We start from the raw sequence: 12587 nt of genomic DNA, 5'->3' as shown, positions 1-12587 counted from the left end.
TAATTTATGCAACGTGACATACGCGGTTTTGCTTTTTGTTGATATGCGGTTTTGTACTTTAAACGACGATATGTATATTAAGATCTTGCTTAAAGCATCCTTTAAGCTAATTAAAGCAATTGCACTTATACCTATTTTGGTGAGATCTCTTCATATGTTCATTGCTTCGTTCACAAAAAATAAAATTCTTTAATTTCACGCTTAAGTAGCGATTCTTTATACGTTCAGAACACGTAATGCTTTCTACCATCTTTAATGAAAATCGATTTTTGAACGAAAAAAACTTTATATGAAATATAAAATTTTGGCCTATTTAAAAAAGTACCCACATATATACTGACCGGAAAAAGTAAGTATCCCGCAAAAATTCGTCTAAAAATGTATCCAATTGGATCTATTTAGATCCAAACGGCATCCCTGATAGCGAGGTTTTAGTTTTTTAAACTATAATTTTATTCTACCCAGGCACTGAGGAGTAGAAGCGCGCACTGCTTACCACTACGCCACACATATAATATTCTTTCGAAATTCAAAGGTCGGTAGATTACTCACTAAGGGCCTAAAAGAATTTAAAAACTTCTACTACATTCATAAATTAGCTTTTTTCCATATTAAGGTAACTAATGCATACATACATTTGTGTTTTTTATTGTTGTATACTTACTGGCAATTCTTAAAACTATCACTGTTACAATTTATTTGCATTGTGTAAGCGTATATGATTTTTTGGTGACTTTAAAATTGAAGCACATACATGTGCTATTTAACATTTGATCAGATAATTTGTTCCGGTTTTTTACACGAAACACCAGTTACAATTGAAAAGATTATTTATTAGTCAGCGCATGAATTGGTTAACGTGACAAATTTTTCAGGACGATAAATTACCTAAGAGTGTCGAACATTCTTGAATTTTGATCAATTATGCATCGATAACTGTGTCAAAAGAAAATCCCTTTTTTATTTGAAATATTCCGTTTTTCTCTTTTAATAATTTTTGTTGCAAAATATCCCTCAAATAGGGAAATTAAACACAATCTGGCATCACTGCATCAGAGTACAAAATTTCATGATGATCGGTTGAGTAGTTAAAGCGTGATAAACAAATAAACTCATTTTCGGATTTATAATATTAGTAAGGATTCACACAATTGAGAGACGATTTGCACCAAATTTCGGCAAATACCCAATTGTGTGACACTGACTTTAAACTTGTATTTATACGGATGTTGTTAAAGAATGAACTATAAAAAACTAACCAAAATTAAATAACAACAAAAATGATATTTTAAAATTTGTCAAAATTTGTGGCTGCTATAATTTTTTCGACTACTGTACATAAGTGGTCTATGATTACTCGGCCGTGCTATCATAGTAGCACAATGGCACTAATATTTGACTTACAAACTAAATACGGACAAAAGTTCAACCTGTTTGTGTGAAATATTTTATTTTTATCAGTATTTTTTTTAATCAACCCATGTTGAAATTAAAATGAAAATAAAAAAATAATTTTCCAGAACTATCTTTTTGTGGTATAGCCTTGTTGTTTATTTTTAGTGGTGGACAAGTTTCTTTCTTAAGAGTAAATGTTAAGTGTTCGTTAACCTTTATCCTCCAAGAACTTAGCCATAGCTCTAACTTTTTCAAATATTCTTGCAGTTTGTAAGAAGCCTCTTTAGGGTCTGGACTATTGCTGAGGATAGCTGGTCATCACCAAACGTTGAAATGGTTAGAGTTTCATCCGTTGCCAAATCTACACTCGTGATTACGTACAATATGGATCCTAAAACACTGCCTTGAGGGACACCTGCATATATAGGGTAACTTCCCGTTCTAAAGGAATTCTGCCTGACTCTGAAGTTTCTCACCAGCAGAAAGCTTTCCAGAATTGCATGCGTATTTGCAGGGAGTGAAACCTTTAGTTTTTATATAAGGCCATCATGCCAGACTTTGTTAAAAGCTTGAGAGATATTTAAAAATACGCCGGTGCAGTATTGCAGGGAAGTGCCCCAACTTAAGCATGTTATTAAAAATATGTAACAAAAAACGTACGGTAGTTAGTGGAAGCTCCTTTATCATTTCACCTATAATCCTATCGTAACCAGGCGCTTTATTTTTCTGAATGTCATGAACAATGGTGTTAATTAAATCTTTCTTTTTAAGCCGAAACGGATTTGTGGTAAGGCTACTGGGGGGTATTGAAATATTGGAAGGATGAGCGCCTTCATTGGGTCTAAAGGCTTGTGAAAGATGACAGCCGAAAGTGTTTGCTTTATCCTGAATACGTAATGGTGCTTCTCGAAGAACGGGGCTCTTCGCCTGCTTCAGTGTTCGCCAAAGGGAATAGTTAGTCTGTTTCGGGGCAGGCAAGGACTGGATGATCGACTGCGTACTTCTTTCTTTTTCCGCCTGCAACAAAATACGTAATTCCTTTGTGCACGTATTAAGCTCCTGTTCAAGCTGATGGAGAATTTTTTGCCATTCCCTTCTTAATTTGCGCTTTTTACTTATTAAGTTAAGAATGTCTGGGGTGTGCAGGCCAGGGCAGTAAGAACTGCGATGTTTAATAGAAGGATTTGGTGTTGCTATTTCTGCGGCCTTAACTACTATATCAGTGAGATTTTCAGCTGCCCTGTCGATATCATTCTTGGTCCGAATAAGAATTTGCGGGTCAATGTGCGAACTGACATACTTTTAATATTTTAACCAGTTCGTGTGCTTATTTGTAAGATTTTTTTCTTTTTCTTCATACATTGATAATGTTATGAGATAGGGAGAATGATCTGAAGAGAGATCAAATAATGCTTCGCGCAATACCCTTTGTTACACCAAAGTCAATAAGATCGGGTATTTGGGGGTCAGATGGCCAATACGTTCGCTGACCAGTAGATAAGACGTCAAGTCCTCTGTTCTGGATTACTTTATATAGATTTCTACCCTTTGGTGTAATCAATCTAGACCTAGTATGTATTTTTGGCATTGAAATCTCCTGCTATAATAAACTTACTGCCAAACCTTAGGAAAAAGTCATCAAATTGTTTTTCCGTTATGTTATGACGAGGGGGGCAGTATCTATATATCAGATATAGTAAGGCCACCCAAGTGGTCATCAATTATGTATTGCAGTATTATGAATGAACTCATCACTTTGCGATTCTAATTCATAGTACTTCATTCTGTTACGAATGAAAAGTGCTGTTCCACCTCGGGATTTTCCTTGTGGATGCTTAGTATCATAGAATTTGTACCCATTAATTTGAAAGTTATTAAATTGAGTAAGGTGTTTCAGATACAAGCAAAACGTCTATATGAGTGCGCTCTAGGAAAGTTTCTAGTTCGTTTTTATGCTGGGTTAGCCCCTTCGCTTTCCAAAAACAAATTTTCGAGATTATTCATGGTTTAGCTAAAATGACTTGAAGTAAAAGATTTTGATTTTTAATCAAATCTTGTACCATGCTCTGCATTGCCATCATTTGCTCCTGCTCAACTTTCATGAAGTTATTTATAGTAGCTTCTACACTGAAAATAGAATTTCGTAAACGTGCTACGAAAAACTTTCGTAGTCTTGGTTTTTGTACAATATACGAAACTTTCGTTCATAATACGAACACATTTTTCACAACGAAACAAGATTTTACGAACCATTCGTAAATATAACCAAAGGACTTTCGTTAAACCTTTTTTCAGTACAATTTACGAAATCTCACGTTTATTTTACGAAACACATTCGTAAATTACTGAACAAATCTCTGTACGAATAATTTTGTATATTGTACGAAGGCATTCGTAATATTTACGTATGGTATTAAAATTTACGAAATCTTCAATTCTGTATTCGTACAAATTTCTTAATACTTTCGTACATAGAACAAATGCAGAATTTTTTTTTTTTTTAATTCGTACAACAGACGAATATTTTCGTTCAATATACTAAATTACCGTCAGTTTAATATTTCATCATATTTTTATGTACCGCGTGTCATTGCGAAACTACTGTTTGGCTACTGTAAGACGTATAATATAATTTTAAAAGTTTTAAGAAGCTTTTGCTGGATAAAAATACAATATAAAATTAAATGTTAAGGCTGTGGATAATTGCTTTTAAGCATACAATGTTTTTAACATCGCCCACGCTGAGCCTTGCTCTGCAATGTGGGACTTCATAAATAGGCAATTTCATCAGTTAGCTATCAACGGCAAGCCCAAGCCAGGAGAAGACGCACTACTTAATGAAATTTTAAGTAAGTACACGTATGATTTTTGACTTGCCTTTCAGACGCCATATAATTTTCCTTTAATTTATAGTCGAGAAAGGAAACAAACATCGAAGAAGCTGCGAATCTGCCAAGTACCTCCACATAAAAACATTGCAAAACATTTTGTTAAAGAAAAACGCTTAAAACCAGGAATAAAAACAAAATAAAAGTGTTGTGTTAGAATTCGTCTTATGTTTTTTACAGTGTGGTGAATGAAAGCAATCGGAAGTTCTACGAAACAACCGCAGATTTTAGGAAACTAATTTCGTTAAATATACGAAGTTTTGTGCATTTTACAAAAATTTCGTAAAAAAATAAAGAAATAGTACGAAATTCTTTAGTAAGTAGTACGAAATTCGTTCGTAAATAGTACGAATACGTTCGTAAAATGTACTAAGATCTGATGTCTCATATTTTCGTAGTATGTACGAAAACGGTTTTGTACAATCAACGAAAACTTTCGAGGCTCAAAATGACGAAAACTTTCGTAAAATGTACGCAAGTTTTCGTTATATTTACGCAGATTTTCTTTTCAGTGTAGGTTACTACTATTCGGACCAAAAAGTGGTTGTGTTGGAGGAGTATTTTTCAGCATTTCTGAATAAGAAGTAAAATTATTAACAGTCAATGGCGCAGGCATTGGCTTAGCGATTTCTGGTATGGGGTTATGCCTAATAGGAATATTTTTGGGAATTGTTTTCTCTTTCATTGAGATATAAACTGGACAACCTCTGTAATTTGCAGTGTGATTTCTACCGCAGTCACTGCACTTTTTGGATTTCGGGTCCATTTTTGGATTCACACATTCTTTAGAAGTGTGTAAGTTCCCGCATATAACACAGACACCAGGTAAGGTGCAGTTGCAACGAGTTTGACCAAATTCCTGACAGTTATGACATTGAACATGGCGTCTACGCTTATGGGATTCTGCTACGGAGATTTTACGGTGTAGAAGATATCGCAATTGATATATTTGATGCACTTCCCCTTTCTCCAGGTTATGAAAGTCACGTTCTAGCTCTATTTTGAACATCGGCTCAGGGATGTTTTCTTTATTTTTGATGTTGAAAACATTGCGCACCTTAAAACCGTCTTCCCTAAGAGCATTTTCTATCACTTGTGAGTTTACGCTGGACTCGATGCCTTTTATGACAACTTCTAGTCCTCGACTACTTTTAAGTTGGTAGGCGTAGTAAGATTTCTTACACTCATCAAACTCGTTGGTAATTTTACGAAAGACATATTCGTTTTGAGCCTGAATTTTCACTTCGTGTATATTACCCTTTTTAATAGGACTTACATGAATATTATTTTTCCTTACCAGTTTCACGAGAGTAACTACCAGAGCATTAGAACTAGGGTTCAAAATTTCAGACTTTGGTATCAATACTGAGTACTCATTCTGGCATCGAGCTCATGGTGTCGATAGGTTAGGTTAGGTTGAAGTGGCTGTCAGTGACCCCACTAGCACACATAGACCCTTAGTTGTGGGCCCGTTGTGATACCACGATACTCAAACCATCGTGTATTTCGCGAAACCCAGAAGTTGCCGTACGCCTACTTCGGCTATGTCGGTTAGGTCCTCAAAGAATCCTGAACCCATAAACTTTTGTCTTCTTCTACAAAGTGCGGGGCAATCGCATAGCAGGTGCCGCACGAGTTCTGGCTCTTCTTCATTCCTGCAGCTTCTGCAGAAGTCGTTATGGGGGACCCCTAACCTCTCCGCGTGCCTTCCAATAGCAACATAGCCTGTTAGCAGACCCACAACTTCAGCTAGGTCCCCTCTGCTTAGCATGAGAAGGTCCTTCGACCGCTTTTTGTCCCATTTTGGCCATGTAAGCTTCGTGTTGTTGCAAGTGGTTAGGCTATCCCACATGTCCCCTGCTAGTTTAAGAGACAGATCCCTTAGAATGAGCTTGCAGGTAGCCAGCGGTACGCCTAATCCCTTCCAGGCCTGCGAAAGTGGAGCGGATGTGCCCTCCCTTGAAAGTTCGTCTGCTTTTTCATTGCCTGGTATGTTCCGGTGCCCCGTAACCCACACCAAGTGAAGCGCAGACTGCTCAGCCATCTCGTTTAAAGATCTGCGACAGTCCGCTACGGTTTTTGAATTGCATGTGACCGAGTCGAGCGCTTTGATTGCGGCCTGACTGTCTGAGTAGATGAAGATATCGTTGTAGCTGACTTCTCTTGTACGTAGGTGTTCAACCGCTTCCTGTATAGCAGCGACTTCAGCTTGAAAGACGCTGCAATGGCTAGGTAAGCGAAAACATATTTCCAGCCCAACCGGGCTGAGAAGACCCCCCTCCCCCTCCTACCTTGCCGTCTAGCTTGGAGCCATCGGTGTAGAGGTGGAGGGATCCATTGTCGTCAGGAGCCCCTCCCGACCAGAATTTTCTATCTGGAATGGAAATCCTATACCTCTTTGTCAAGTTCAACCTTGGTGCACAGTAGTCCGTGTCCGGTATATTTACATTTTTTAAGATTGCGGTGTGGCCTTCCTGAATATTCCTCCAGCTTGGCAGTTCCCTCAGCCTCAAGGCGGCAAACCCCGCTGATTGTTTTCCAACCAATAGCCTCCGATGGAGTTGTGCGCAGAGCCCCACAGATGCAGAGCATCGCAGTTTTTTGCACCCTTTTGAGTACTTCAGTCGTAGGTTTCCTGTTGAGACTTGGCCACCGTAACAAGACCCCATATAATAGAATCGGCCTAACAACCACCGTGTATAGCCAGTGCATGATGCTAGGGGAGAGCCCCCAGCTACGCCCCTCTACAGCTGTAGAGGGCTACCGTCGCTTTTTTAACGCGCTCTTGTATATTTTGCGCCCAGTTCAGCTTTTTGCCCAGGACTACGCCAAGATATCTTGCGGACTCCACTAGCTTCAGAATCCTATTGCCTATGGCAGGGAGCTGAAGTGGGGGGATTTTCTGCTTCCTGGTAAAGAGTAACAGGTACGTTTTGTCTGGGTTAACACCCAGACCTTTCTCCTTGGTCCATCTTTCGATTAACCTTAGTCTGTCCTGCATAATGTCACACAGAGTTTGCGGAAATTTTGNCCCCCCCTTCCAGAGTCTGCAATAACTCATTAATCGCCATGACCCATAAAAGGGGGGAGAGGACCCCACCCTTTTAATATTCTTATTTTTCGTCTGAAAATTATTGCAAATATCAATTTTGAGAGAATAAGCTTCAGTAGTTAATAAAATATCGCAGTTTTTGTATTTCTGAAGACTACCGTTACATGGGAGGTAGACGTGGTATTGTCCGATTTTGCGTCCTATGCTGAAAAGAAGTACACATACCAAGTTTCCTAAGATATCTCAATTTTTACTCGAGTTATCGTGTACACAGATGGACGGACGGGTGGAACGACAGTCAGTGCTTAATCGATTTAATTTTTCATTCTGATCATTTATGTATACATTTGTCTACATATATCTATCTCGATTCGTTTTGCCTGTTACAAACAACCGTTATGTGAACAAAGTTATAATACCGTTGTATACAAGAGCGCTCGGGTATATATATTCTTTTGAACCGCATATGTATGTGTATTTTTTATTTCTTTTTATCTTTCAGCCAGTCCAAGTGTTAACAATGTATCTATTATGTCAGACTACACGCTGATAAATGGCAATCAAGTCTTCTTGATCTCCGAGGTTTTATTTGTGTCTGAAGCAGTGGTTTCCAAACTACATCAGGTACTACTAATACTCGTCGTTTTGTACTTCATTACTCACATTTCTTCCATTTAATACAGATGCATAAGGATAAAGAAACGCCGCCGCTTCTAGCTTTTCCTTGGTTTGGAGCTCAATTTTTGTCCCACTCATTTTTGGCATTAGAACGCGATCCAAGATTTTCGCAAATAACAAGGTAAAATCTATTATATATAATTCTCGTGACACGTTGTTGCCCACGATGAACTCCCAAACTGACTATCCGATTTACTTGACATTGGTCATACTATGTGATACTTTTTTCCGGGAAGTGGACCAGGACCAATCTATTCAAAAAAGTGTTATTTATGGTGCGATTTACTTGAAATTTGGTACGTAGGTAGCTTTTTGCTTAAGTTAACATATAGGATACATTTTTTCCAGGAAGTGGACCAGGGACCGATCTATTCGAAAAAATCGTATATATGGTTCGATTTGCTTGAAATTTGTAACGTGGGTAGCTTTTTGCCAGGGTTAACATGCAGAATACTTTTTTCCGGGAAGTGGACCAGGGACCGATCTATTCGAAACTATTTTATTTATGGTTCGATGAGCTTGAAATTGAGTACGTAGGTAGCTTTTTGCGTAGACTAACACATAGAATACTTTTTTTCAGGAAGTGGACCAGGGACCGATCTATTCGAAAAAATCGTATTTACGGTTCGATTTGCTTGAAATTGTGTACGTAGGTAGCTTTTTGCCAAGGTTAACATGCAGAATACTTTTTTCCCGGGAAGTGGACCAGTGACCGATCTATTCGAAAAAAATCGTATTTATGATTCGATTTGCTACAAATTTGGTACGTAGGTAGCTTATTGCCTATATTAACATATAGAATACCTTTTTCCGGTAATTTCAGTTTTTTTATTTTGCACTACTTGGGGTGTGTATCAAAGCATGTATAATTCTTCGCGTCGCAGCTTGGCTTTTATTTCATCATTATCATAATTGCGTGTACATTATTATTCATCTGTAGGGCATATATAGTGGAATAAAGTTTTAAAAACTGATGATGGTCCTATCGCAAGTTGTAACATATAACGAGCTGATCGCGAGGTTTGGTTGAAATCTCTTTTTCTTATTAGGTGATAATCGTCGTCTGCTTCAAAGTAATTATATACAGTATCGATAATATCTATAGCACGTCATTCAAAGTGATATTAAAATACAGTTCTATTTCTAACAAAACCCATATAAACCCAAGTATAAGAATTTAAAGAAAACTACAAAAAAGTGCAACAAATTTTCACCTAAATTTTAAACTTTTTTCTCGGAAGTGTTAGAATTTTTTTGAATACAGAGTTTTATAGCCCAATCAATTTTAGTCTGATAATGGGCCGTATGAATAAAAATAAGCAATTGCTTTTTCTGACAATTTCAGATCTTTTACTCAATTTGTTCAAACAAAATTGAAGTAAAAGGTAAGCAATTTTAAGAAAAAGCAATTGCTTAATTTTTTTTCATACGGCCCATTATCAGACTAAAATTGATTGGGCTATAAATCTCTGTATTCAAAAAAATTCTAACACTTTCGAGAAAAAAGTTTGAAATTTAGGTGAAAATTTGTTTTCAGCCAGTTGTCAGTGGGATCGTCGGTTCGAATCCTACTGAAAGAAGTCTGATGAGGAAATGTGGTGATTTCCGAAATAGCTATCACTTCTACCATTTTTTCAAATTATTGTTGCTTTTCCACAATAAATTTTCATTTAAAAAATGGCCTCGAGCTCATTATAAAATTGTTGAATATAATTGTTAAAAGGCCAAAAAATAACAAAAAACAAATAACTTAAGGACGAGCACACCTAAAAGTTAAGCATTCTAAAAATAGAATTATTAGCACAAACCAACAAAACCAACAACCACATGATCAAGTGAATTGCAGCGGAATAGCTGCGCTTGATTGTGTTGGCATAACAAAAATGAAAATAGTGGAAATAAGCAAACGATAATTTACAAGGCGTCTTAGCACGGTGCATAGGCAACTGGCTGAGTCAGTGGGATCGTCGGTTCGAATCCTACTGAAAGAAGTCTGATGAGGAAATGTGGTGATTTCCGAAATAGCTATCACTTCTACCATTTTTTCAAATTATTGTTGCTTTTCCACAATAAATTTTCATTTAAAAAACGGCCTCGAGCTCAATATAAATTGTTGAATATAATTCTTAAAAATAAATGAATATACATAAGTGGCACACAATATCACTTTGAAATGGCGTGCTATAGATATGACCGATACTGTATATGGGTATATACGAGTTTTTGCATACCCTGAATTAAGTAAATACAGATATTTAAAACGCAAGATGCTAGTCCGATCGAAGTGAACCCATCTAATTTCCCTTAGAGAATCATACGCTATAAAGTAGCGATCTTTACTTTTACAAAAGTTCTTAAATCTTAATATCTAACTAAACTACTGCGCATACACTTCCATTGTGTTATGCAGATATAATTTAAACCTAAATAAACAACAAGATGCATTCACACATTTGCATACGAATATTGATAATCAAAGTACATCTAAATGTCTGTATCTTTGCATCTAATCGCGAGAATATCTCAACGATATATTTCATACAGATAATTAAAATAATTTTGCATACTTGCATCCATGTGTGCTAAAAATATAAAGTACTTACGCATACGAATTTTTTTAATATATTCTTCTGTTTTCTATTTTTATTGTTTTCTGTGCGGATAGCCACACGCTATAAGTGCCTGAGTGACAAAACAAAATAGTATGCGTTGGCGATCCCACAATAACCTTTTGTTAGAGCAACAGAATATACCGCGTAGGTAAACAATAACTCAGCCACCGCAATATGCAAACGCCATACATTGCATGCACATACATATAAACATGTACATAGGTCAGTGGTGCACAGTGTTGCCATTTTAGCCATTTTCCGGCTAGATTTAGCCGGTTGCGATAGCAAACAGCCGGAGAAATTTTGATTTAGCCGGCAGCCGATTTGTTATCCGTTTTGCAGAAAAAAAATTAGCCGTTTTTGACCGATTTTGCTATTTGCCTTGTTTTCTTAAATTTCAAATATGTATATATGTTTCCATTTTTGACTAAGCGACCCAAAATCTGTTAGAAATGGCTACTAGCCTTATCGAGGAGAAAATTTTCATGTCAGGCAGGGTTGTATGAAATTGGGCCGATTTCGCTTATTTTTATTTTAAACGAAGAAGGGATTTTCTTCATAAAATGTTTGTTATAAATGTCTTAATTTTAAGTGTGAAGTTTTATTCGGAAACTTAAAAAATAAGAAAATGTTTCACTGTTAAGACACTTAAGATGCGTTTGTGTTTGGATATAGTGCCAACAAACAGAATAAATATTACATGTAGATATTGTCTTCCATCTGGGAAGCGCATATTCAATTCTGCCTAAATTACAAAACATCATTTTTGCCCACTCCCAAAGGTTTAAGGTAAGGGAAAAATTGATATTTTGAAGCACTATGTACACATATGGGTGTTTCCATCGGAAGGTCCACCACGACAAAAAAAATAAAAGTCTTATATCTAACGTATTTACAGACCGATTTGTCTGCTTTTTAAAAAAGTAGAATCATGTTTGAGTAAAATGGTCTTCCTAGGTGGCGCCAAGGTCGAGATATTTCGAAAAACCGTATTTATGGTCCGATTCGGTTCGAATTTGGCGTATGTAGTTGAAACATAATAAATCATAGATTTCCAGCAAACTGACCCTGAATTGGCGCTGAAGTGAAAATATAAAGTATATTCGACATAAAATACATGTTTTATTTACGTTAAAAATTCATTTAAAAGCAATATTAATAAAAATATAACGATGGAAATTGAAACAAGTTGCATTAATTCAAAAAACTCTAAAAACAACTAGAATTGCTCCAAATCATATTAAAATAAGTTTCATGAAAATAGCCATCCACAATTCGCAGAGTTTTGCGATTTTGTAAGAGAAGAAAAAATCAACTTCAATTTTTTGTCACGGAACGACACTCTCTTTAAATGCTTATATTTCAGCACCAAGCAATTCGATTGTTTTCATTTTTCGGTTAAATATAGAGCTATGTTTGTGCTATACAAATGCCAAAAAAGTTAAAGAAAACAAATGGTATTCCTTTTTTGTATCACATTGAAACGTACGACTGTCACGTATGCGTATTTTTTTAAACAAACTTTTTTGCTGAGAACTTATTTAAATTCCAAAAACCGAATGCCAACTTGAATTAAAGGGACCAACACTGAAGTGAGTCAAAATGAAAATAAAAGAGCACAAATTTCTATGTAAAGCAAAACTCCCCGGGAATCCTACGAGACATCTGCCGGTCATCTAAATGGGAGATCTGCAGTCTTTTGGTATCATTTTTTACATCAGAATTGAAGGGATTTCTGAAAAATCTGACCAGTTCTTTTGTGTAACTGTGATTTTGCATCCCTTGTCAACATATGGCCTCGGTTGATGTTAACTTAAGGTCGTTGTTTTACTGCCTTAAAATTGAAGGGAAATTTTGACAGCGTTTTTTATGTGTATTGGTTTCTATTTGAGTGTATTGAGAATCGGTCAGTCTGAAAAGGCCTTGTAGGGAAGACAATAGGTTTGTTCGTCGAAAATCCAG

At 36.5% G+C, this 12587-nt stretch overlaps 1 protein-coding gene across 1 annotated transcript in view; it reads left to right on the top strand.

Moving 5' to 3' along the window:
• Positions 1-12587, top strand: part of LOC108359751 (uncharacterized) — a 174909-nt gene that overhangs the window by 95055 nt on the left and 67267 nt on the right. Inside the window, 2 exon segments of the mRNA XM_017611720.1 lie at positions 7838-7959; positions 8019-8134. Of these exon segments, the coding sequence (XP_017467209.1) occupies positions 7838-7959; positions 8019-8134 (238 nt within the window).

The sequence above is a fragment of the Rhagoletis zephyria genome, unplaced genomic scaffold, assembly GCF_001687245.7.
Source record: "Rhagoletis zephyria isolate East Lansing unplaced genomic scaffold, Rhagoletis_zephyria_1.1 Rzeph_scaffold_00450, whole genome shotgun sequence".
NCBI classification, from domain to species: Eukaryota; Metazoa; Arthropoda; class Insecta; order Diptera; family Tephritidae; genus Rhagoletis; species Rhagoletis zephyria.
This window is presented reverse-complemented; position numbering and strand designations above follow the sequence as displayed.